This window comes from Melospiza georgiana, chromosome 2, assembly GCF_028018845.1.
Source record: "Melospiza georgiana isolate bMelGeo1 chromosome 2, bMelGeo1.pri, whole genome shotgun sequence".
NCBI classification, from domain to species: Eukaryota; Metazoa; Chordata; class Aves; order Passeriformes; family Passerellidae; genus Melospiza; species Melospiza georgiana.
This window is the reverse complement of record NC_080431.1, coordinates 44,041,047-44,063,411: the sequence shown is the minus strand read 5'-3', so window position 1 is coordinate 44,063,411 and position 22,365 is coordinate 44,041,047. Positions and strand designations below refer to the sequence as shown.

The following is a 22,365-nucleotide window of genomic DNA, read 5'->3' as shown; positions in this document are numbered from 1 at the left end:
AACCTGTTAAAGAGAACTTGGCCTTTGTCCCACGCAGTTCCCCTTCACTCAGTTTTCAGTATTCATGACAACAAAATGGCACCCTGCTCCTCTGTTGCACCTTTTTAGCAGGAAATATCAAGCACTAACAACCAGATTAGCATGACACAGATATTTAGAATTAAAGGCAAGAAAATTAGTTAGGTCATTTATCTAGGGGGTTTTTGTAAATCAAATATATTCTGCATATGCAGTCCACCAATTACTCTGTGACTAAGAATAACTTCTGCTTTATCTCAATTTTATTCAAACATATTCAATCCTGAGATGAAAATACCTAGAGATGGAGAATTCAATGCTTTTCTCTGCATTTATCCCAGTTCGTTCCAGTGTTTAAGCAATCTTGTTGATGGAAAAGTACTTTATTTCCAATTAATCTAAACTGAATTGGCTCTTCCTAAGATTTCTCACATAGATTAAAGAGCTCTTTAGTTCTCACTAGTTTCTCCCTGTGGAGATACACTGTCATCAAGAACCCTGTCTTCTTTTCTTTTTAATAAGCTGAAACAGCCTGAGCACTCTAAGATATTTATTGCAAGACATTTTCTCTTGTCCTGTAATCCTATATGTCTCCCCACTTCACACTTTCCAAATGTCAAGTGCTATTTAAAAATGGTAATATGAGAATTATACAAAATATTACAAAATCCACCACTGCATCCAGAGATTAGCTTTTGGGTTTTTTTTCCCCCACACCACCAGACTGACAGAGAAGGGAGTTCTTTATCTATTCCACATGTATATATATATATATATATATATATATATATATATATATATATATATATATATATATATATATATGATATTTGAGTATATATCTGTATATATATAGATATGTATAGATATATAGAATATAGAAATATTTGTATGTACATAAAGACATATATGTACATGTATTATTAGCATATATTTTGAAGTTTTACCAAGTTTTACCTTGATTTTTATTGTGGTAAATTTCCCTTCAAGAACTTCAGTTTTCATTGAGCAGATCCTGCTCTGGTATACATGTAGACAACTAGTGTAATTATTATAAGCAAATTCATGTTTCTGTTAATTTTCATGTCATTTATACAATTAGTGGTAGATACACTCACTATCTCACTGTAATTACACTGTTATTTTCTTGATTTAGCAATTAAAATCTGATTTTTTTCCTTGCATTTTTTTTAAAAAGAAATAATTAAAATATGCTCTTGACACTTTATACTGTATGTCTGTATGTTCTGATTTCTAGTTTTTCTGCACTGATTTTTTTCATTATTTATAGGTTCTTAGCTAATTTTTAAATTTTTTTATGAGTTTGTGTTGGAGGAAATTATTTATTTGGTTAGAATCCTCTGTGCAAGCATTTCGTCTCTCTATGGGAATGTAAAATCTAAGTAGTTCTATACCTAATTTTATATTATACCTTTGATTTTAAAGATCTTGATCTCCTCACCATCTTAGTTTTAAGAACTATTTGGCCAAGTTGACTAATAAATTATAATTTTTTTTTACTATTGCAATCAAGACTGTTAGGTGCTACTCATTTTTTGTTTATCCTTTTTATGTAAAGTCATCACATGAATCAATTTTATCTTTCAGAACAAATGTTTCAATGATGCTCTCATAGCATGAGGTCATGAATTTGCTTTGGCTTAGTAATTATTTGGTAAAGAAACCTGGCAACTACTATCTCTGGAAATGACTGGCTCCTACTTTTATCAGCAATATTTACCTACGACATTTTTTACCTCTCCAAATCTTCCATTATGACAATCCCTTGTAAAATCTCTCACTTCTACAACTTGAAAGAAAACAGAATTTATTTAAAAGTCTAGTTCTACAGGTCTCCAACAGACACTTTTAACTATTTTATTATTCTTACATTTTTAATTTATCAGAATTTATTTGATAATTGCTAATTCTTATTATTTACCTACCTACCACTCCATTTACCATTACTACTTTTCACTTTCTTCCTTTAATGAATGAGCCATATGGTATCATACGTGTGGAAGAAATTCACAATAATCAGCTTGTTGCTATCTGTATAAAATCCAGTTTCACACATTAAATAAAGACTTCTTCAGTTACCTGCTCTGTCTTAGCCTGAGTACATAAATAATTACATATCACTAAGATATTTCTTGTCCCTTACAGTTTCCTGTGCTCTAGCATTCCCCTCTTGGTCCTTCTTATTTAGAGTATAATTTCAAATTCAGACCCTTCATTTTTTTTTTTTCCTAGGGTATGTAACAAACTCACTTGTGGGCACATTAAAAATAATTTTAATGTTAAGTAACCAGACTAGGCAATTCTTCATGGCTGGTATTTCTCATGAATGCCCTGACAATCCTTTTATCTTTGAGGGATTTTAGACTGTTCAATTTATTGGAACTGGGTTTTATTTGGGTTTGGGTTTTTTTAATATACTCTCCTTTTTATGCTAGAGGACACCCACATTATAGACAAGCAAAAAACCTCAGAGATTCTCTGAGAATTAATATCAACTTAAGTAATATATATCACTAATATCAAGATAAATAAAGCTTATATTAATAAATGGTAACTGAAATATTCTTAGTACTGAAAATTGCAAAATTAGCCTCTAGAGGCATATTCTTTAGAGTTTGTTTAGATTTTACATGATCCACCAGGGGGAGTTCTAAGAATGAAATAAAAATATTGACAGCAAACATGAACTCTTGGAAAAAAAGAATTTAAATACCCAATTGCCATGACTTACAATTTCAGTTGAGCATTAAATTTTCAGTCAAGCCTATGACAAGTAATGAGAGTTCAGTAACTATGAATTCATATTGAAGTTGAAAATTCTAGTGTTTCAAGACAATGACTTAGGGGAGAATGAAACACACCTAGTTCATATTAAATCTAATCTTCAGTGGCTTGAGTATTTTTGAGTAATTATTGAAGTAAATTATATTTAACCTTGAGTCAACTGTCAGTCTTTTATTATGGGAACCTCAGCCATACAGAATATCCTTTTAAGTTCTGTTTTTTAACAACATCAGTGTTAAGTGATAGATTTTCCAACTTTTTAATCCCATAGTAATGCCCCAAGAAATATTCACAAAATTCTCTACACCCTGCTCTTAATAATGTTTCCTTATGGAGGACACTCAGATTATGCCATATTATTATATGCTCAACCCTGTAAAATACACTGGTAAACAGGTTAACACCAGGTATGATATTAATATGGCAATATTATAAACAAATAATTCCAGGGGTTGCAAGTAAAGAAACAATATAAGGAGAGTCAAGAAGGTTTGTGCAATACCCTTAAAAATAGTTGAAACAATCTTAATAGGGTGATTCTAGAAGTTTATGTGTTTGCCAGCTGATATAAACAGACATTAGCTTTAATGACTCTAATGAAATTATGTCTGTTTAAATTACATTATTTTTTGCTACTCAAAATACTTTTTAAAGTGCTAGATGTGATAATGATCTCAAAATCAAGTAAGGCTATTTCCTTCTAAGAACCAACTGATTCATCTTCTTTTGAAGCATGTTTTAATTTTTGAAGTAATCCAGAAGCAGTCATCTTCAGACAGGCTTTTGGAACTGCAATTCCAAAAGATTAGAAGTTATTTAAAGGAATCACTCAAACAAAGAGGTTTTTTTCTTCTTCTCATCTTTCTTCTCTCCTTTAATTTCTGAGCCATTCATCTTATTCCTTAGAACAGTTGCTCTTTGCTGCTAGGCTGCAAGTACATTGGATGTCACAAAAGTGGGGTTACATACAAGGGGGATCATAAAGTAGTACAAGAAGCATGATCATGAAAAAATAAAAAGAATCTCCAGATTCCAAATCCTCATGGGAGTAAGGATTAGCTATAATTGTTAATTGAAAAAAGTCTTCTCTACCTAGGGGAATGCTGAATTGATAGAAGCTTCCCATTCCCTAGAAAATATAAACACTTGCAACAATAACTACTGTTATCATTCCATGTCAGCATTGGTTACATTTTCAGAATAATTGGGAAACATTTTTATGATTTTTGCATTTATACTGAAAGCAACATTGATAACACAGGGATGTTTTTGTTATTGCTGAGAAGTGCTTACACAGTATCAAGGCCTTCATAATTAAAATTACATTACATTGAACCTGACAAGCATAATTTCATATAATATATAGCTTATGTGTTATATATGTACATAAATACATATTTATATAATATATATACATACTTATGAACAAACAGCATACCTGAACAGTGAAGCTAACATATATTCATAATTTCTCAATATTTACTGCCTTTCCAACTTAATTTCTAATGTTTTCATTATGTATTCTCAGTGTGGAACAGAATTACTACTGACAAGTATTGAGGGTACGTCTACTTTAGGTGGAACCCATCATGGATGGAAAGAGAGTAAAGCATGGAAATCAAAGAGGAGGGAAGGAGGTAGGAAAGAAGGAAGGAAAGCAAGCAGCAAGCAGAGAGGACATGAAGGAAGGAAAGCAGGAAGAGAAAGAGGAGGAGAAGAAAGGGACATAGGGGAGGTGGAAGGAGGAGGGAGAGACTGGAAGGAACAGAGCAAGTAAGGAAGGAGAGGAGAAGGATGCAGGGAAAGTGAAAGAAAATAATGATATTATGAAAGACAGGGAGAGGCAAAAAAGGAAATGATGTAATTCATTATGTACAGCTATATTTCCAGGTCTAGTTCCCTGCATTTTACATGTTGGTCATATAAAAATCACAACTTACTGCTGCTGCATAGTTTTGTTGTTTCTTTTTCAGAACATGTTGTGAGAAAAAAACCAGATCCAATGCGGCTGATGAGCTTTTCCATAAAGATTTTCATAGAAAACTTTTTATTATTTTTAGATAAAAGTAGATACATATTTGGTTTGAATATTTTATTTATACATATAGGTTTCTTTTGTAGCTATCATGTATTACAATGTCTTTAAAACATCTAAGTCTAAATGAGTTACAAAAATGTAATAGTTTTTAAGTTCTATGTTTCCATTAAGAAAAAAAATGTACTTCTGATGAGAATGTTTTCTAATCAATATGAGATGATCTGTTGTTTCTTGGTGCCAAGAAAAAAATTCACCATGAACAGTTGTCAAGGAGGAGGGGGCAGGGAGAAAGAGCACCAGACAGTGTGATGCTGCAAAGTTCTATTTAATAATTGAACCAAAGCAGTGGGTAAACTGTGTCAGGAAAAACTTCACACTCCCACACATACTGCCCACACACAGTTCCAGCTACCAAAGCTGGCCCTAAATGTGAGCTGACATCGTGGAGCCTGGGGAAATGCAGTGATTTCTGCAGCTCAGTGTCCCCTCCCCTGCCCTTCTGGTCCCAGCCCCTGTTACTGACAGATGTCACACAGGCCACAAATCAAATCAGTCCATGATGATATGATGCAACTTTCTGGCAGCATTAGGTTTTGCTTTTCTCTTGCTTGCTGACCCACAGCCTGTACCAAGGCTTATCATACTCTGTCTCTGTTAGAGTGAGTTGTATTGTCATTGTGTTGTCAGCTATGGCTCATTGTATCCAGTCACCCAGGTCTTTATTAAGGCAAGGTTGTGATGTTTCCACAACAAAAAAAAAAAAAAAAAACAAAAAAAAAAAAAAAAAAAAACTTTCTGAAAGTTTGCAATACCACAAGAATTTTTCTGAATGTGAATAAAATGAAATATTTTATGGAACAGCATATAAAAAGTCTCAGGATGGAGTAACATGCTAATGAAATGGAAAGACCAAAGTCTTGTATATCAATAAGATTTTTTTTTTCTTTAAATATCAATGGTGTTAAGTGAGAACGTACACTCTTTTGTTCCTCTGCCTCCAGTCTAGGAAGAAACACTTGTGGGTGATATTATTTTCTCAATATCTCTGTATGAAGATTTTCTAACATCTGTCATTATTGTATTGAAGGGGTCCTGTACATTGACAGAACACTGTAAAGCCTTATTTTCTTATCCTGCTTCAGAAAAGACCAGGTCTAACCTCTATTCTGAAGTGCTACCTTTTTTTTCCCCCAGTACTGGAAGTATCAAAAAACATAACATTCCTTGAGATTTCATTGATTTTATTTTTGTATGACTGCAAATTTTTTCTTAGTCAACAGATAAATGAGAGGTCTGCCCTGCATTGTACTGAACACAGTATTGCCAGATAAGATCAGACTGAATATTTTCAAGACATTTTAACAATATAAGCTACTGATGATTTCAGAAAGCAGAGCAATGAACAGGGAAAAGAATCTTGGTGATGGAGTTTCTACTGAGTAAAATTTCTACTGGTCATACACTGTCTGTTCGCTTCAACCACAGTCCAAGGACTAAGATTCTCTATTCTATCATGTCTCATTCCTGTATCTTTCCTTCTTTTGCTTTTCCCACCAGAGTTCCCCATACTAGTATCAGTTCAATCACCCTGTCCAATGATAGCTCTTTTTCACCTCCCACCAGCTGCATATTCCAGTTAGACTGTATTCTTAGTTGTCTGAGAATACCATGGAGAGCAATAGTGAGGCTTCTTTCTACCTTAAAGGACCACTTCTCAATGCTAAACTCTTGGGAACAGCAGAGAGAAAATGCACTCAAAGCTTATGTCACGCTTTCTTGGTACCCCTGAACTGGAAATTCACTACATACTATATTTTCATAAAATTTAGACATCAACTAATTTTCGACACACGCAGTCTAAGAACTCATGTAGGGCTTTTATTTACCCATCCTTGAACAGTTTCATGAAAACAAAGAAAGAATGCTTATCCCTAGCACAGAGACACATCCTTTGACTTTACCAAACGCAGGCAAAAATGCCAGGTATTTGATTCTACACTGCTGTGCAGACTCAAAGGTTTGAATTTACAGCTGCAAAATTCAGCTACCTTGTTTCTCATCTTCTTTTGTCGATGAATGGCAAGAAAATCCTCCAATATTCACTGTCTTTGGAGTGCTCTTTTAGCTTGATGTTTGCAGTTCTGTACATACAGGAACAAATTCATGCTGATTTTAGGCATTCACCAAAGCTTGTTAGGTTAAGTCTGCTTGCCCTGAGATACCTCTAAGAGCAGTAGTTTATTGCTGCCTACAGCTCAGTCAGATAAAGCAGGATTTATAATTGCTATATTCTTCACTGGAGAGATTGAGCTGTAGATCAGCTGACCTCACAGACAATTAATATATGAAGAAGAGACCTATCGGAGTACCCTTAGTATGCAAATATATGCCTAAAGCATAGAAGGTATTTGTTCAATGGGATATTAGCAGTGCTGCTGAATATTCACTTTTCTGGAACTAGAATAAACTTGAAAAACAAATCAAAGCTATAGGAACAGTTGATATATGTGTATCATGTAAAAACATTATTTAGCTGAGAACACTGCTTTTCAGAGCAGCCCTCTCTAGGAATAATATAGAATTCTGCCATACTAACCTTTTTAATATAGCATCTAGGCAGCCAAATTGAAGTTCCTGGTGATTGTGAAGCCATCATATTGTGATTAAAGCACTATAGACTATTTCCTTAACTATTTTCCTGTAGATTTCACAGTATTTTTCTACCAGCAGTTGTCTTTTCTATTTTCTATTCATTATCTTGCTGTCCATATGCTAGTTCTTGAAACACTCTTACCTTCCTCTTCTCCAACTGTGTCTTGATGGAGTGGTACCGTAACGTGCTATGTCACAGCTGTACTCAGGAGAACTTAAAATGAAAGCAGCACACTGAGCTAAGTGCTGATTATTGCTTTCAAACAAGGATCTTAAAAATACTGAAAGTGTGAAAGGCGATCTATAAAGTACAATTTCTCCTCAAAAAATAAAAGAAAAAAGAAATTGGGAGTAGGAGTCATATAATAGCAATAATAGCTTATATTTTAAAAAAGCTACTGAAATATTTTAAGAAAGTCATCAAGAGAAATAGAAGATCAAATTTCGTGGTTCAATTTAAAGTGGCAAGGATTCTGTCACTCTTGCTTGTGTTTTCACTGCTGCATTTGGCAATTGTTCATTTTTGTGTATCACTAGTATGGCTTTAAAGGGGCAAAATAGAGAAAATTCTGGACCTCAAAAAATATCAGTCAGGCATAAGTGATACTGGATTGTAAGTTCCAAAATGTTTTTCATTTCTTATTTCTGGTAATATTATTTATTTTAATTATTCTTGTGGCTTTGGAGTATTTTCAACTTAATTTTTCTTGTCCAAGGGATGCTAGGGAGAGGAAGGATATTATAAAAACCAACCTTTAAAAAGAGTATCAGAATAACAGAAATCAGAATTTACCTAGTCAAGTGAAGGGACCTGTTTTCTTTAAAATTAGCATTCTGTGTAGACCAAAGAAGCATTTTAAATAGAGATATAATTAAAGATTTTACTCCAAGCTAGTACTCTGAGCATAAGAAACAGAAAATTGGAGAATGTTTTAAAATATCAGTGTGTTACTGTTAACTTGTTGCTAACATGCTACCAATAGCTTACTGCTAATAAAATTCAATTAAATGCTAGCTCCAGGAAACCCATCTGTTGCACATTGCTTGAAAAGTAAAATTAAAAAAAAAAAATCTGAACTTTGGTTTCATGTCATGTCTGGATACATAGCTCAGATCTACCACTAAAAACATACAGGAAATGTATTTAATAGACTTACAGAATAATTTTGCTTCAAAGTGACCTCATGTAGTCACAGTCCCTGTTCAGTACATGTCTTACCTAGGTCATGTTACTTAGCAACATTTTCAGTCATGTTTTGAATACCTACCAGAACAGATCCCAAAAATTCCAGTGATTGTTACTTTCCTAGCACTTAATTACTCCCAATGTTCTAAAATGATAATCTTAATATCCAATTAAGATTTTCTATATCCTAATTTATGTCTGTTCCCTATTAATCTGCACCCTCAACAACAGTCTGGACCCTTGTCAACATCTCCCCAGTGGTGTAGATGCAGAGGGCAGTAAGGTCTCCCTCAGTACATCAAGTTCATCAAATCCAGCATCCTCAAGACTTCCAGCATCCAACCAGCACAGTGATCTCCCCTGGACTAACTCCATTATATCCATGTCTCTCTTGTACTGAGGAATGCAAAAGGAGACACAACACTTTGTGTTTGGTCTCCTGGGTGCCAAATAGGAAGGATCACCTTCTTCAACTTTCTCACTCTCACTGAGAATGAGAGTGATGCTGATGGCCTTCTTGCAAAAGGGTACATTGCTGGTTTACTCTAAACTTGGTGTACTTTTCTGCAGGGCTGTTTCCTAGACAGTTGCTCCCCAGCCTGTAGCAGTGCATGGGGTTATTTGTCCCTAGATTGCAGGACTTTGCACTTCCCTTTGCTGAACTGCAGGACCAGGCCTTTTTAATACCTTTATTGGTGATCTGGATGAGGAAATCAAGTGAATCCTGAGTAAGTTTGCAGCAAACAAAATGTTGGGCAGGAGTGTCATCTGCTGAAGGGTAGAAAAGCTCTGTAGAGGGATTGGAAAGGCTGGATAGATGGGCCAAGGCCAGTGGTGTGAGGCTCAACATGTCAAAGCGCAGGTGCTGCACTCGGGTCACAACAACCCCATACAACCCTGCAGGCTTGGGGATGAGTGGCCATCACACAAAAAAAGCCAGTGAAGGGTCTGGAACACAAATCCTCTTAGGGTGACTGACTGGGGTTACTGGGGTGGTTTAGCCTGGTGAAAAGAAGGTTCAGGAGAGACTTTATTGTTCTCTGCAACTACTTGAATGGAGCTTGTGTTGAAGTGAGGTTTGGCATCTTCTTCCAAGCAACTAGAGACAGGAGAAGTGGAGGGAAATTGCTTCAAGTTGCATGAAGGGAGGCTCAGCATACCAGGAAAAATTTCTTCACTGCAAGAGTGCTGAAGCATTGGAACAAGTTCTCCAATAAACTGGTGAAACCACTGTCCCTGGAGATATTAAAAAAATAAGTAGAATTGGCACTGAGATGGTTTAGGGGGTATGGTGTTATTTATTCAAAGGCAGGAGTTAATCTTGGAGGTCATTTTCAACCTTAATGATTCTGTGACTTTAGCCTATTGCTTCAGCATGCCCTCTAAATAGCAGCCTTGTTCTAAAACATATCAGTCACCTCCTCCTGCCAGTTTGATGACATCTGCAAACCTGCTGAGAGAGAACTCCATCCTATCAGCTAACAATTACTGAAGTTGCTAGACAGTGCTGGACCCCAAAATTATCCTTGAGGAACTTCACTATTTGCTGGTCACCAGCTGGACTTTTTACTACATACCACAGATCTCTGGGCCTCTCTGTCCAGTCAGCTTTCCATCCATCCATCCATCTCATTGTCTGTTTATCCATATGTCACCAATATGGTGGTGAAGAGGTCAAAATGGTCAAAACAAAGTACAGCTTGAAGTTAAAAAAAACTGTTATCTGATCAGTATCTATTGAGCAGCATGTGGTCAGCTATGTTAAACAGTAGAAAGAAATCTTACAACCCTGTACATATATGATGGTAATCAACCAGGGCAGGGTTCAGCCAGGACAGGGTTAGTTGTTGCAGCAGCCAAGAGGAGGGGTAGCAAGGACCTATAGGTTATTCTATATCACCTCATACCATTTTCCAGGGACTTGGGAAACACTCCCTTCCAGGACAGCTAGTGTGGTAGATGAAGCAGTTGAGAATTCCTGCGGGAGAAACCCATGGTGAACATGTGAATCATTTACCTCATCCTTGTGCACTTTGTCATTTGTACACTATTGTTGCTGCTAGTGTTCCTTTTCCTGTCTCATTGCTGTATCCCGTAAATTGTTCTTATCTCAAGCTATGATCTTTACCTTTTGTGCCTCCAGTCCTGCTGCAGGGGGAGGGAGTGAGCAGTGCATGGTTTGGAGTGATTTAGTGGGAACACTAAATTGAGGAACACTACTCCTTCCCAAGACTCTAAAGAACTATTATTTTTTAAAATTACAATACTAGAGAGTTTTCTTGCCTCATTTGTTATCTGACTTCGGTTAAAGCTATACTAAAACTAACACTGAAATAAACTCCGATGTCTGAATGTGCAATGATAACTCATTAATGACTCTTCTGACTATTTATCAATATATCAATAATATTTTTCTTAATTTGAATATGGAAAAACATCACAATATTTCAATATGCTTCAGGATAAAATGTTATAAATAGAAAAGTTTTACATATCACTCCTCCCTCACTCCAGCCCAACAGGTTTTTTTTCACCTGTTGTGAAATTTTGTAACCTAGATAATAAACATAACTAATAAAATGATCACTGAAGCTCTTCGACATAAAAGATCATTAAAAATTTGCATAAGGTATTCACTTCAACTAAATGAAATGGCTTCTCCATCTGCAGTACAATCAGAATTCTCAGTAAATTAAAGAGCCCATATAGAGTCAGCACATGTCACTGAGATCCGTGCTCCTAATTAAGACTGAATAATGTTTTGTTGTGCTGGGACTAATGACCCTTGCAGTGCAAAGCACAGAACTGCATCTCTGAGAAGCTAAACCTCTTACCACTTCATTCAAAGGCACTTGCAAGCCTTCTGCATCTCCCAGGCTTGGAACTGTAACATATGTTAGGGTTGTTTATATTGCTAACATTATGAGTGGGTTACAGACACATCAATCACTTTATTCATTCATCTTCTTCTGGTCAAGGAATGTTTATTTATGGCCATTCTTCAGCTCAGTGCATCAAAATAATTTGAAGATTTTACAAGTTTATGCTTAGCAATTCATTTTGAAATATGGTGAAATAAAAATAGGGAAGAAACTCTATCATTTCAACTCTCAAACTGCAATTTCAAGAAGCAAAATGATCACAGAGGTTTAAGTGACGTTTCCTAAGAGATGAAGCACTGAGAGATTAGATAGCTATATCTATGAGGTATTTCAATTTTCAGTTTGAAGCAATCAGGGTTAAGTAAAATGGCATGATAATGAGATGAAGAATCTGGTACTGTATCTTTTAAGGTAATACTCTCAGTTTCTAAACATTACCTGTACATTGTAACCCAAGCAGAACCATGGCCTTTACTAGGAGAAAGAGAGCATTTGTATTCAAAACCATACCCAGTATGAGTATTTTTTAAAATAATTTTCCAAGCTTTAAAACCAAACTGCAATTATCTTTTTAGGGAAAAATATGACATACTTTTCCCCTTTCAATATTTACCAATGCACCAAAGTAGTTGTTGTAAGAAGGGCACATGGTACCTTAAAGCCACAGTGTTTATTAATCTAGTATGGTCTATTACAAACCTTCACAAATAAACAAGCAATGATTCAAATTAGAGCATATTTGAAAACATTTTCTACTCTAAAAATAATTGCATCACAATGACATGGCCATCACAATTTCAAATTACACTTCACTCTCTTTTCTAGAGACAGATAAGTCCATACAGTATGACTGAAATTTCTGACAATTAGGACAAGCTGATAAATTGAAGACTTTAGAGGTTCACTTCCCTATATATGAAGCCCCTTATAACTAGACTAAAGAACTGTCACTAAAAATGCTTGCTTGAAAAAATCATTTGCTTCAGCTCATTAATATGTTTAATTTTGCTGCTTTTATGGGTTTTTTTTTTTAAGACATCACACATGCATTTCATTCTACAATCATCTAACTTAACTCTGGCAATAAACTAGGAATTTAAACTTATCAGACATATGGTTCTGCAGATTGAAAGCTTTCAGAAACTGACAAGCTAGTAACAACCCAGATTGCAATTAAGAAGTTCAGAAGCCTTAAATCAAGAGACTTGGATATTTGTGCTGCCATTTAAATTAGCAGATCCATTAAAAATAATTAAAAAATATAAAATATCACACCATAAAACACTGGTAGGGCATCTTCATACCTCAGAAATAGACTATATTAAATCTGATGTGCCTAAAAAAGAAACCAATGACAATTTACATTTTTTCTCTTATTAACTTCTACCTTGTAAAGCTTTCATTTAAAATGTTGCCATCCAAGTTCCATTTCTAAAAAGTACAGGGAACACAAACACAGAAATCTCCAACATTCATTGTTCACCAAATTTTTATGAAATCTACCTTCCTCTTTTCTTCCACAAATCTCATATTTTGCTATATGGCAAATGTATTTTCTAGGATTTTTCAAATGTTATCTGGTTTTCCTTCACTGCTTTTCTTATCTTCATTTCCTCACTTTCTCCCCTCTTCTATGATCACATTTGCTCTTCCTAGGTTAGATTTTGCATTACAAATTATTAATTTTATATTTGACACTTAAGGCTAAATATCCCAGTAAATGCCAGGGATATTAAACCTCTGCTCGTGGAAAGGTATATATAACTTTATAGTTAACAAATTTTATTTGTATAGATGGGACATAACTACAAGTCCTATGCAAATAAAATTTGTATTCTTTGTTTTCACAGATTTCATGGTTAGGGAAATAAAAGTTATTCAATGTGACAAAAAACATGTCTGAAATTATATATCTCCTGTCAACAGAATTCTTACATTAATTGGTCTGATCTTCAGGAGCTTTTTCTTCTTCAGTACAAAGAAGTTTATGAGCTCAAATGTCTTGCCCTCATAACATGTTATTGAAAGCACAAAACGACATATAAAAACAGTGTAATTTAGAGCTTATATCAAGTCTGAGACTAGGACAGTAGATTTCTTTGAAAAATGAACACTAAAACACTTATGGAGACTCAATGAAGCAAAATATTTCTTGAAAATATATTGATTTTCATTAGAATGCTCTTGTAAAGTCAATTGTGACTTTCTACTTAAAAGTAATTGGTAGAGAAAAGTTTTATAACATTTGCCAGGTATAATGCAGGCAGAGAGCTATTGTTTTACTACTTGTTTTTTTCAAATGAATAAATTAATATTTAATTTCAACTATGTAATTAGCTAAGAAGCAAAATTATTCAAAGATTAGATTTAACTTTAGTAATATCTCAAAATTATTACACAATCATATAAGCCATGCCTATAAAATTTTTTTTGCAAGATTATTTGAAAAACTTTGTCTTGCTCCCCATTCCTCCACCAGTACAGAACTATTGTTTCTTTGAGGTTTTTATCTCAAGCAAACAACTGCACAAGATTCCAGAGTTAAGGCAGTACTTTTACTTCCCATTCATAACAAGCTTTTGCAATAACACTATGGAAGAAGATTCACAGAACAAGAATTTGAGATACACCACTTTGAACTCTTAAAAAAAGCACCCCAAAAAACCTTAAAGAAGGGACCTTGACATTCTCTGGAAAGCGAGAGAACTATTTTCTATCCTTTTTTTTAGCCAGCATTTCCCCTCAAGCCCTCTGCATAAGACTGGAGGAGTTTGTTAACAAACTCCCTCTTGTCCTACTTTCTGTTTGCCCTCATCACAGTCTCCACGACTGTCCTGAAGTCTGAAGGAAAAAATAATTCTTTCTGCCACCTCAGAGACTATGCATCTGCTCTTTGCCTGTGCTCCTCACTTTCCTCCCCTTTCTTCATATTCCCAGTCTCTGGTGTTCCTCTATCACACCCCTCAGAGTATCTTCCTTGAACGTGTGAGTTTTCCCTGGTTACGTATCCATGCAGAAGAACTAATCACTTTTCTCTTGGGTAGATTCTCTTTGATTGAAAGTGCTGTACTGAAGATAGGCAATAAGGCACTCCTTCCCCACTCAGAACTGGTCTTCCACACACATTAACACAAAACAGTAAGTCAATTAGATGTGAGCTGACTCACACCCAAATGAAGTAACACAAAGCCCGTGAAGATTTCACACACTATGAAGCTTATCTTTTAGGGTTGTGTTTTCACTGGGTCAGAAAAAAATATTGTCATTTCATGGTGATTTATTACAACGACTTGATGAGGATTCCTCAGGGTGAGAGAGATGGACGAGAATCTTGGTTCATGATCAGAAGGCTGGATTTATTAATATATGATATATAATACATTACGACTATACTAAAAGGAATAGAGAGAGAAGTTGCAGAAGCTGCTAAGCATAGCATAGGAAAGAAAAAATAACAAAGTTCTGTGTCCAGGGAATCTGTCCCCGAGCTTGCTCCTGTGATTGGCCCCCAATTGTAAACATGGAACATGAGCCAATCACTGGTGCACCTGCTACATTTCACAGCAGATAATCCTAAAAGAAAGGATTTTATGAAAATATGTCTGTGACAGTGATTGTCTGTTTTTCTTGCAAAGAGAAAGCATGACTTGTGCATGCTTGCAAATGCCCTTGAAGATAAATCAGAGCTTGCTTATTAATTACAACTGACTTCCTTTATGATCTGGCTTTTTTTTTGTGATTTCCCCATTACACATAATTGAGATTTTAGACCTCAGCATAAAATATTAATAAACCATATACCCAATATCTGAGACATGGCACAGATCTTTGTGAACTTTGTGATACATTAGATATGTATTAGTCACAAGTCTTCAAATGAACTATAATGAGTAATTTAATTCACCCAAAAACATTTCAATAAGTTATTTTAAAGAATCATAAACAGTTAAAAAATTATTGAAATAAATTTTTTCTCTATTTTTCTCATGTTCATACAACAGAACAAACTGAAAATATAAAAGTAATATATAAATCTAAGAAATATATTGATAAAAAGGCTGGATTTTTTCAAAACACATTTGTTCAGTCCTAATAAAATTTCATTCTAAAACAAATCATATGAATTCTTCTCTGACAGCTTACTTCTCTCTACTGACATACCAAGGTTTACCTGACCAGCTTGGACCTGTAATACAGGGAAATCACAGAACTTGATCCAGAAGTGTAACATGGATATAACTACTTGAACTGTAGTGTTAAAAAAACACAGTTAAACCTGTGAATTGTAATGTGTTATTAGTTATAGAAAAGAGTAAATAAAATAAGGATATAAATGTTAAACAAGAGAAAGAGATTCATTGAAATGTGTTCTATTACTTCAATAATAATTTCAGTAGAGACCTAAAGGGACCATTATTTCTCCTAAATTATATATAATCTACTCTTTATGTAAGCTTAATTTAATGAGCCAGATGTTTTTAATCTTGTCAAACTATGAAAAATCAAATGGCTACCAATATAATTTATTTTCTGAATAAGTAGTATATTTCTGCTTCATTAATTCTGATTAAATTTTTGACATTAATTGCATACCTCTTCTGTCAGATGAAACTAGAAAAATATTAAATATTAGCAGATAAAATTTCCTATTTATAGAAGTTCCTTTCTTAATCTACTTCACAGATGACTAAAAGGATGACTAAAATTCTTGACAAAATACTCCAAGCCAACTACCCAACAAAACTTCCCTTTATAGTGTTCCCATGCAGAACAATGACAACTACAAAGCTTCCCTAAAGCTAAACTAAAGTGAATAAAGAGTATTAAAACGATTTACATACACTTTACTATTATCATCTGAATGAGAGCATGCATCTAAGTAAGTTATATACCATTCTGACCCAGCAAACAGTGCATCCATCATAGAAGGCCAAATGTCATAACTTCACTGAAGGTCTTAGGAATCACCACTATAATGGTTTTCACTTATGAAATGAAGTTCCACAGAAATACCAAATATAGGACAGAATAATTTCAATCCAATACCTAACACAGTATATTTACTTTTAGAGGATATATAGGACTCACAAGATTCGAATTTAGGTATTCCAAAACTGCCTTACCATGGTGTAGTTGTGAGCCACCTTCATAAGCTCTGTGCACCCTTGTGCATCAGCAAACGCTCGTATTCCCAAGCAGTTGGATGGGTGCAAAAGCTTCATTAGAAAATGGCAGCAAACCTCCACCACTTGGGGGAGCTGGAGAAGGCAGGCAGCTGCTAGAAGGTTTTCAATGGTGTCTTCTTTTAATTCCAGGCAGCCTAAAAAAGAAATATTCATAACAAATTCAAACTTATTTACTTAGTATTTACAAACATACAGTATCAAAATGCATTTTTATAAATACTTGTAGCTCTATATAAATAACTCTAGAGAAAAAGTGAAGAAAAGTAGGATTAATCTCCCTGACTGAACACCCCAGAGATCTGGAAATTACAGTATTAGAAATATTGCTTTTTAAACTACTATTAATTCAACTATATAACAGGCATAAAAAGAGAGACTGTACTGTATCAAATGGAATAGAAGACTTGGAATATCTCGATATCAGCCAGGCTGTGAATGCTTTTTTATTGGGTTTCTTTTCTTATTTTTATTGAAATTCATATTAAAACTTGTGTTATCTTCAGTGGCACAGAGCAAACCTCACAGCCATTTACTTCCCTGAAAAGAATAAAATAACTGCTTAGTATAGTATGAATAAATCCATAAATACATCTTCAAAACAAGGCTTAACAATCTTCAAACATTGTGTTGCTTATTCATAATGTGATTTCAGGATTAATGCTATCTGAGAAACATATGGCAGGCTTCTCATAACACATAGTTCCTCTAAAATAATTTATATTGGGGAAAAGAACCATTAATTAATACTTATATTGCACTTAATTCTGTAATTTCACAAGTCATTATATTTACCTTGCAGACTGACACACTTTTTAATAAATAAATGTAAAATAGAATAAAATAAACTGTAAAAAGAATTTATTTTAGGCTGGAATAAGTAACTCATGTTATAATGCTCCCCCCAACCATAATATTAAATTTTATTTTTACATTAGAATCTTATAAATCTCTTACATTAATAACTTAAAAATCTTCAAACTAACGATTACAAGGATATTTTGGAGAACTGAAAAAAAAAAGAATAGGAAAATAAAATATGCAAATTTAATACAAATTGTCAAAAAATACTTCTGATTGTACTGTACTGTGCTCAGAGAAAATAATTTCTGACTATTAGAGGATTAAGTGCATATTGATCTTTCTCTTAAAAGTATTATAGTTTAACACCTAGATAAACTTACTCTTTTTCCCACAAAAGCTTTGTATTTGCAGTCACATAAAAAAAATCTAAAAATCTTAATAATTCTATTGCATGGTGCTAAGGAGTTCTAAAATCCTCAATTTCACAACAGCATGCCATTGGAAAGAGAAGATGCTTTATGTTGCAATACCAAACCCAAAATAAAGTAGCATTAACACTGCACATCTGATCTTTTCTCCTTTCGCTAGATCTGGAGCTTTTAATACAAGAGGGAAACTGTGAAGTTATACTTTACTAGATTTATTTATAATACATCCTTTTGCAAAGGTCAGAGCATCAGATCAAGTGCACAGCCTAATTTCAGTGGGTTTCCTCTCCTTATTTTTATTCTTTTATTAATGTCACATGAGGGGGTTTTTTTGCGTTATCTAACCTTTTCTCACAATTTCTGTGCACCCCATCTTTATGCCGCGTGGTCAGAAGGCACACTCAGCAGCAGATCCTTGGCTGACCCACACATTCATCAATGACACTCCCACATTTGCTGCATGCCTGCAGGTAATGGCTGGCTCAACGCAAAATTCTGGAAGACACTTCCACTGTGTAAAGTGGAAGCATTCAAAAGATAGTTGTTTTCAGGTTAAAACTGACCATCCTGGTAACAGAAGTAAAAAAAAATTAAAAACGTGTAAAGCACCTTTGAAAATTGGATGAACTGAGAAATGGAAACAAAAACAACAACAAAAAAAAGGAATTCTAAATCTGCTTTTCTTACATGCTATTTCTTTTTCAACAATGAGCTCAAAAAGTCTCTGGCCCTACAATACTGATCCAGGTAGCATTTACAAAATTATATAAGTATAGAAAGAATCACTTTCAAAATCTTCACATTAGGAGGAAAGGTAATACCCTCATGGTTTGGCCTTTTTATCACTAAAGGCAGCTACCCTTAGGAGCTGAACCCAAAGGAATCAGTTGAAACACATCAATCTATTTGTTTTCAAATTGAGATATTTTCTGTTTGCTTTAAGGTACACTAGTCCTGGTACAGCATTACTGGGGAAACAAAAGGATTAAACTGAGTTTAAATCAATGAAACATATTATCTGGTTTATGAATAAGTTATTTATGCCTTTCTTTATGTAACTAACATGGAAATTTTGAAGAAGATTATTCACATTTGTATAGAAGAGTGTGAACACATTTCTGCTTTATACTTTAATAGAGGAAGTAAACATGCAACCACTTCTGGGATATCTAGGGATACGAATATATTATAGTTTTACTTATTTTTAACTAAATTCAGAAATACTAATTTACTACTTAATATATCTATGATAAAAGCTAGAAAAATACACTCAGTATGAGTTAAAGTTTTTTTTCTTCATTCTTTTAGCTTCAATGATAAATAGGTTTTTAATCCATCTAAATGTCTTCTAAATCTTGATTATCTTCTTTTTTAAACATCAAGACACTTTCATAAATTTGTTCACAGGGTCTGTATTCCCTTTTTCAGAAGAGTGCTGTGACATTTTATGCAAATTCCTCTGGGATATCAAGTGTTTAGCATGGTCAGAGTTTGAAAAAAGAAAGCTGTTAAGGGGCTTTGTATATAAAATATGAAATCTTCACACAGTTTCATATTGGCAATTAGAAGATCCAAGCATCTATTTAAAAATGTTTAATGGGATATTCAAGGGGCATTAATATTACTGCTTCTTCAATTCACCTCCCCCTCATATTTTTATGCACTAAAAGCTTGCACAAGTGCCTTAGTCTGAGAAAAACAAATTAACTAGAACTTAAAGTCTCCTTTTGTATTACATTATTAAGATGAAAAAATTTGTGGAAAAAACAATCAAAAGAACTTTAATGAATTCTAATTGTTATTCTAAACTATAGCTGCATTTGTGAAAAAATTTTATGTTCATTGCTTATGCAGAAATTAAAATGCCTGTCTTTATCATGCATTCTCATAACGACTACATAAATTTTATTACCTCATTACCAAATGTGAAGCAGAGATAAAATAAGAATTCTCTGATATTCTTGTTCTGTTACTAGACCTTTTCCCAAGTTCGGGGACAGTTATGTCTTGGAGTTGGTTTGTGAGGTTTTGTTTGTTGCTGGTTTTTATTTTGTTGTTGTTTTGGGGGTTCTGTTTGGGTTTTTTTGTTTGTTTATTTTGGGTTGGTTTCTTTTTCTCTTTTATTCTCTCTCCTACACTATTGACTATACTTTAGAACTATTTTGGTTTACAGGGAATCACTGCACCTTTGCCCACCTTTGTCTGATGTTAAATAAGGTCCCCACAAGTATTGACCAACAGATTGGACCTGTGGTAGGACAACTCAGTAGGTACAGGACATTTGCTCTGTGTATAAACAATGAATTTTAACCTAAATTTGTAACACATCATAATATCATTTTACATCCTGTTCACAGTAGGTTTTTTTCTCTTTTGTAATTACACACTTACCCACAAGACTCTTCAACATTCTTAAGAGTGTTGTGTGTACAAGGGAAATCATGGAAGTGTCAAGGAATAAGAAACAAAGGCTAAAACCAATTCCTTGAAATCAGGTATTTATCTTCTTAACTTTTCTATTTCATGTGTCTTGACCAGTTGTGTGGAACTTTTGAAACGCTGTTGAGTAAAATTATTTCTGGAGGGTAATCTGTTTTAGGAGGCTAATCCATTTTTAAAATTAAAAAAAAAATATTTTTTAAAAGGCAGTAAATGGTATCAAGATAATATTCATTCATCTTATGCATAGTAGATTAACTGACTACAATAAGAAATTGGTTTCTTGAAAAATCATCTAATTCAATTGAAGACTTGAAAAACCTTATTTAAAAGGTGCTATGCCTCACACACTGCTATAATAAACCTCTCTGCCATTCCTTGCCTTAATCATTCCAAATCTTAGGTACTCTGAGGTACCCACCTGACCTAATCACCCAAGATCTCCTTTTACAGTTCACGGAGAGAAACAGGAAGCCTTAGAGCTGTTTTTACCTGCTCTGTTTCAGTCATGTACTGCAGAATGAGATGAATCACTCCCTGAATGGCTATTTCTTGATTTCAGATAGGAAATGAGCACCTTCATTTGAGTTACTGAGACACTTCTGATATTCATATTTGTTGATATGAATTCAGTTACTCTGGTCCCAAACACAGCACTGGAATCATTAGAGCCATCAGGTTTCAGGTGATGAAATACTCTTTGGGTTCAATTCTGATGATCACTTCCCTCTGTTATGGTCAATTTCTGGTAGTGACATAGTGTGTAATATCACCTCTTATGTCTATCTGCCATCACCAGCCAATGAAGAATGCTATAAAAAGTATCGTCTGTGTAGCAGAACATCTTTTAGTCTCCAGTTTGACCTATGCCTTAAAAGATAAATTCTACATTGTATTGTCTTCCATGCTTATTATAAAGGTGAAGATGTTTTCAGAAAAGAGAACAGAACACAATATATTCACTTAGCAGAGGTTTCTTCTGATCAAATTGTGTTTCATTTTTTATTAATTATTTGCTGCAGACCACATTGATCATGTACTTGAGGAAGAAGCCACTTTATGGCTAATTGTGCTTATTTAGAATCACAGAATAGTTTGGGTTGGAAGGGACCATAAAGATCATCTATGGGACAACAAATGGGGGACAGAACAGAGAGCACAGAGGAGCTTATGGAATGGGTTGTTCTGGCTTTGGTAGGATACAGACCCTGGGAAATGAGATCACAGATATGAAAAAGAACTGGGAAAAGAACTGTATATGTAACTATCAAGGTGTTTGAAATTATGTAGTTTTGTAAGGCAGCCAAGTAATGTGAACAATAGGCTATCTGCAGCTAGTGGGAAGTTTTTGCTCAAAGCTGTGGCTGCCTGGAGCTGTAACAGTATAAAACTGCCCTGTGAGAACAATACTGCGACTTCAGTAAACGACTTCAATGACTTCAACTCGAACTTCTTTTTGCTTGGGCTTTGGTTTCTTGCTTGGACTATGTTTTGCACCCCTCCTTTGAAGTCCCATCCCTCAGTCGCACGGCAATCAATCATCTACTTCCAGCCCTCCTGCCATGGGCAGGGACATGTCCCACTAGACCAGGTTTCCCCAATCCAGCCTGGCCTTGAACACTTCCAGGGTGGGGCATCTCCAGCTTCTCTGGGCAACTTGCTGCAGTATCACACCACCCTCACAGTGAAGAATTTCTTCCTCTTATCTAATTGAAACTTACTGTACTTCAGTTTGAAGCATTTTTTCTGTCTCTATGTGCTCTTATATATATCCCCATTCCACCTCTCTCGTAGGCTCACTTCATTTAAATATTATTATATATGAAATAATTTCATAAATTATTCTAGAGATATAAATATGCAGCTTGTAAAAATGAAAAAAAAACCACCATCACAGTAATATCAGAATTCTTATAAATTAACTAGAGTC

The 22,365-nt window shown here is 34.5% G+C and overlaps 1 protein-coding gene across 2 annotated transcripts in view; it reads right to left on the bottom strand.

Annotated features, from left to right (window-relative positions):
- Positions 1–22,365, bottom strand: part of KLHL1 (kelch like family member 1) — a 185,851-nt gene that overhangs the window by 87,578 nt on the left and 75,908 nt on the right. For both annotated transcript variants that reach the window (XM_058045329.1, XM_058045330.1), the window contains exon 4: positions 16,705–16,901. In XM_058045329.1, coding sequence (XP_057901312.1) covers positions 16,705–16,901 — 197 coding nt within the window. The remainder of the gene's footprint in view (positions 1–16,704; positions 16,902–22,365) is intronic.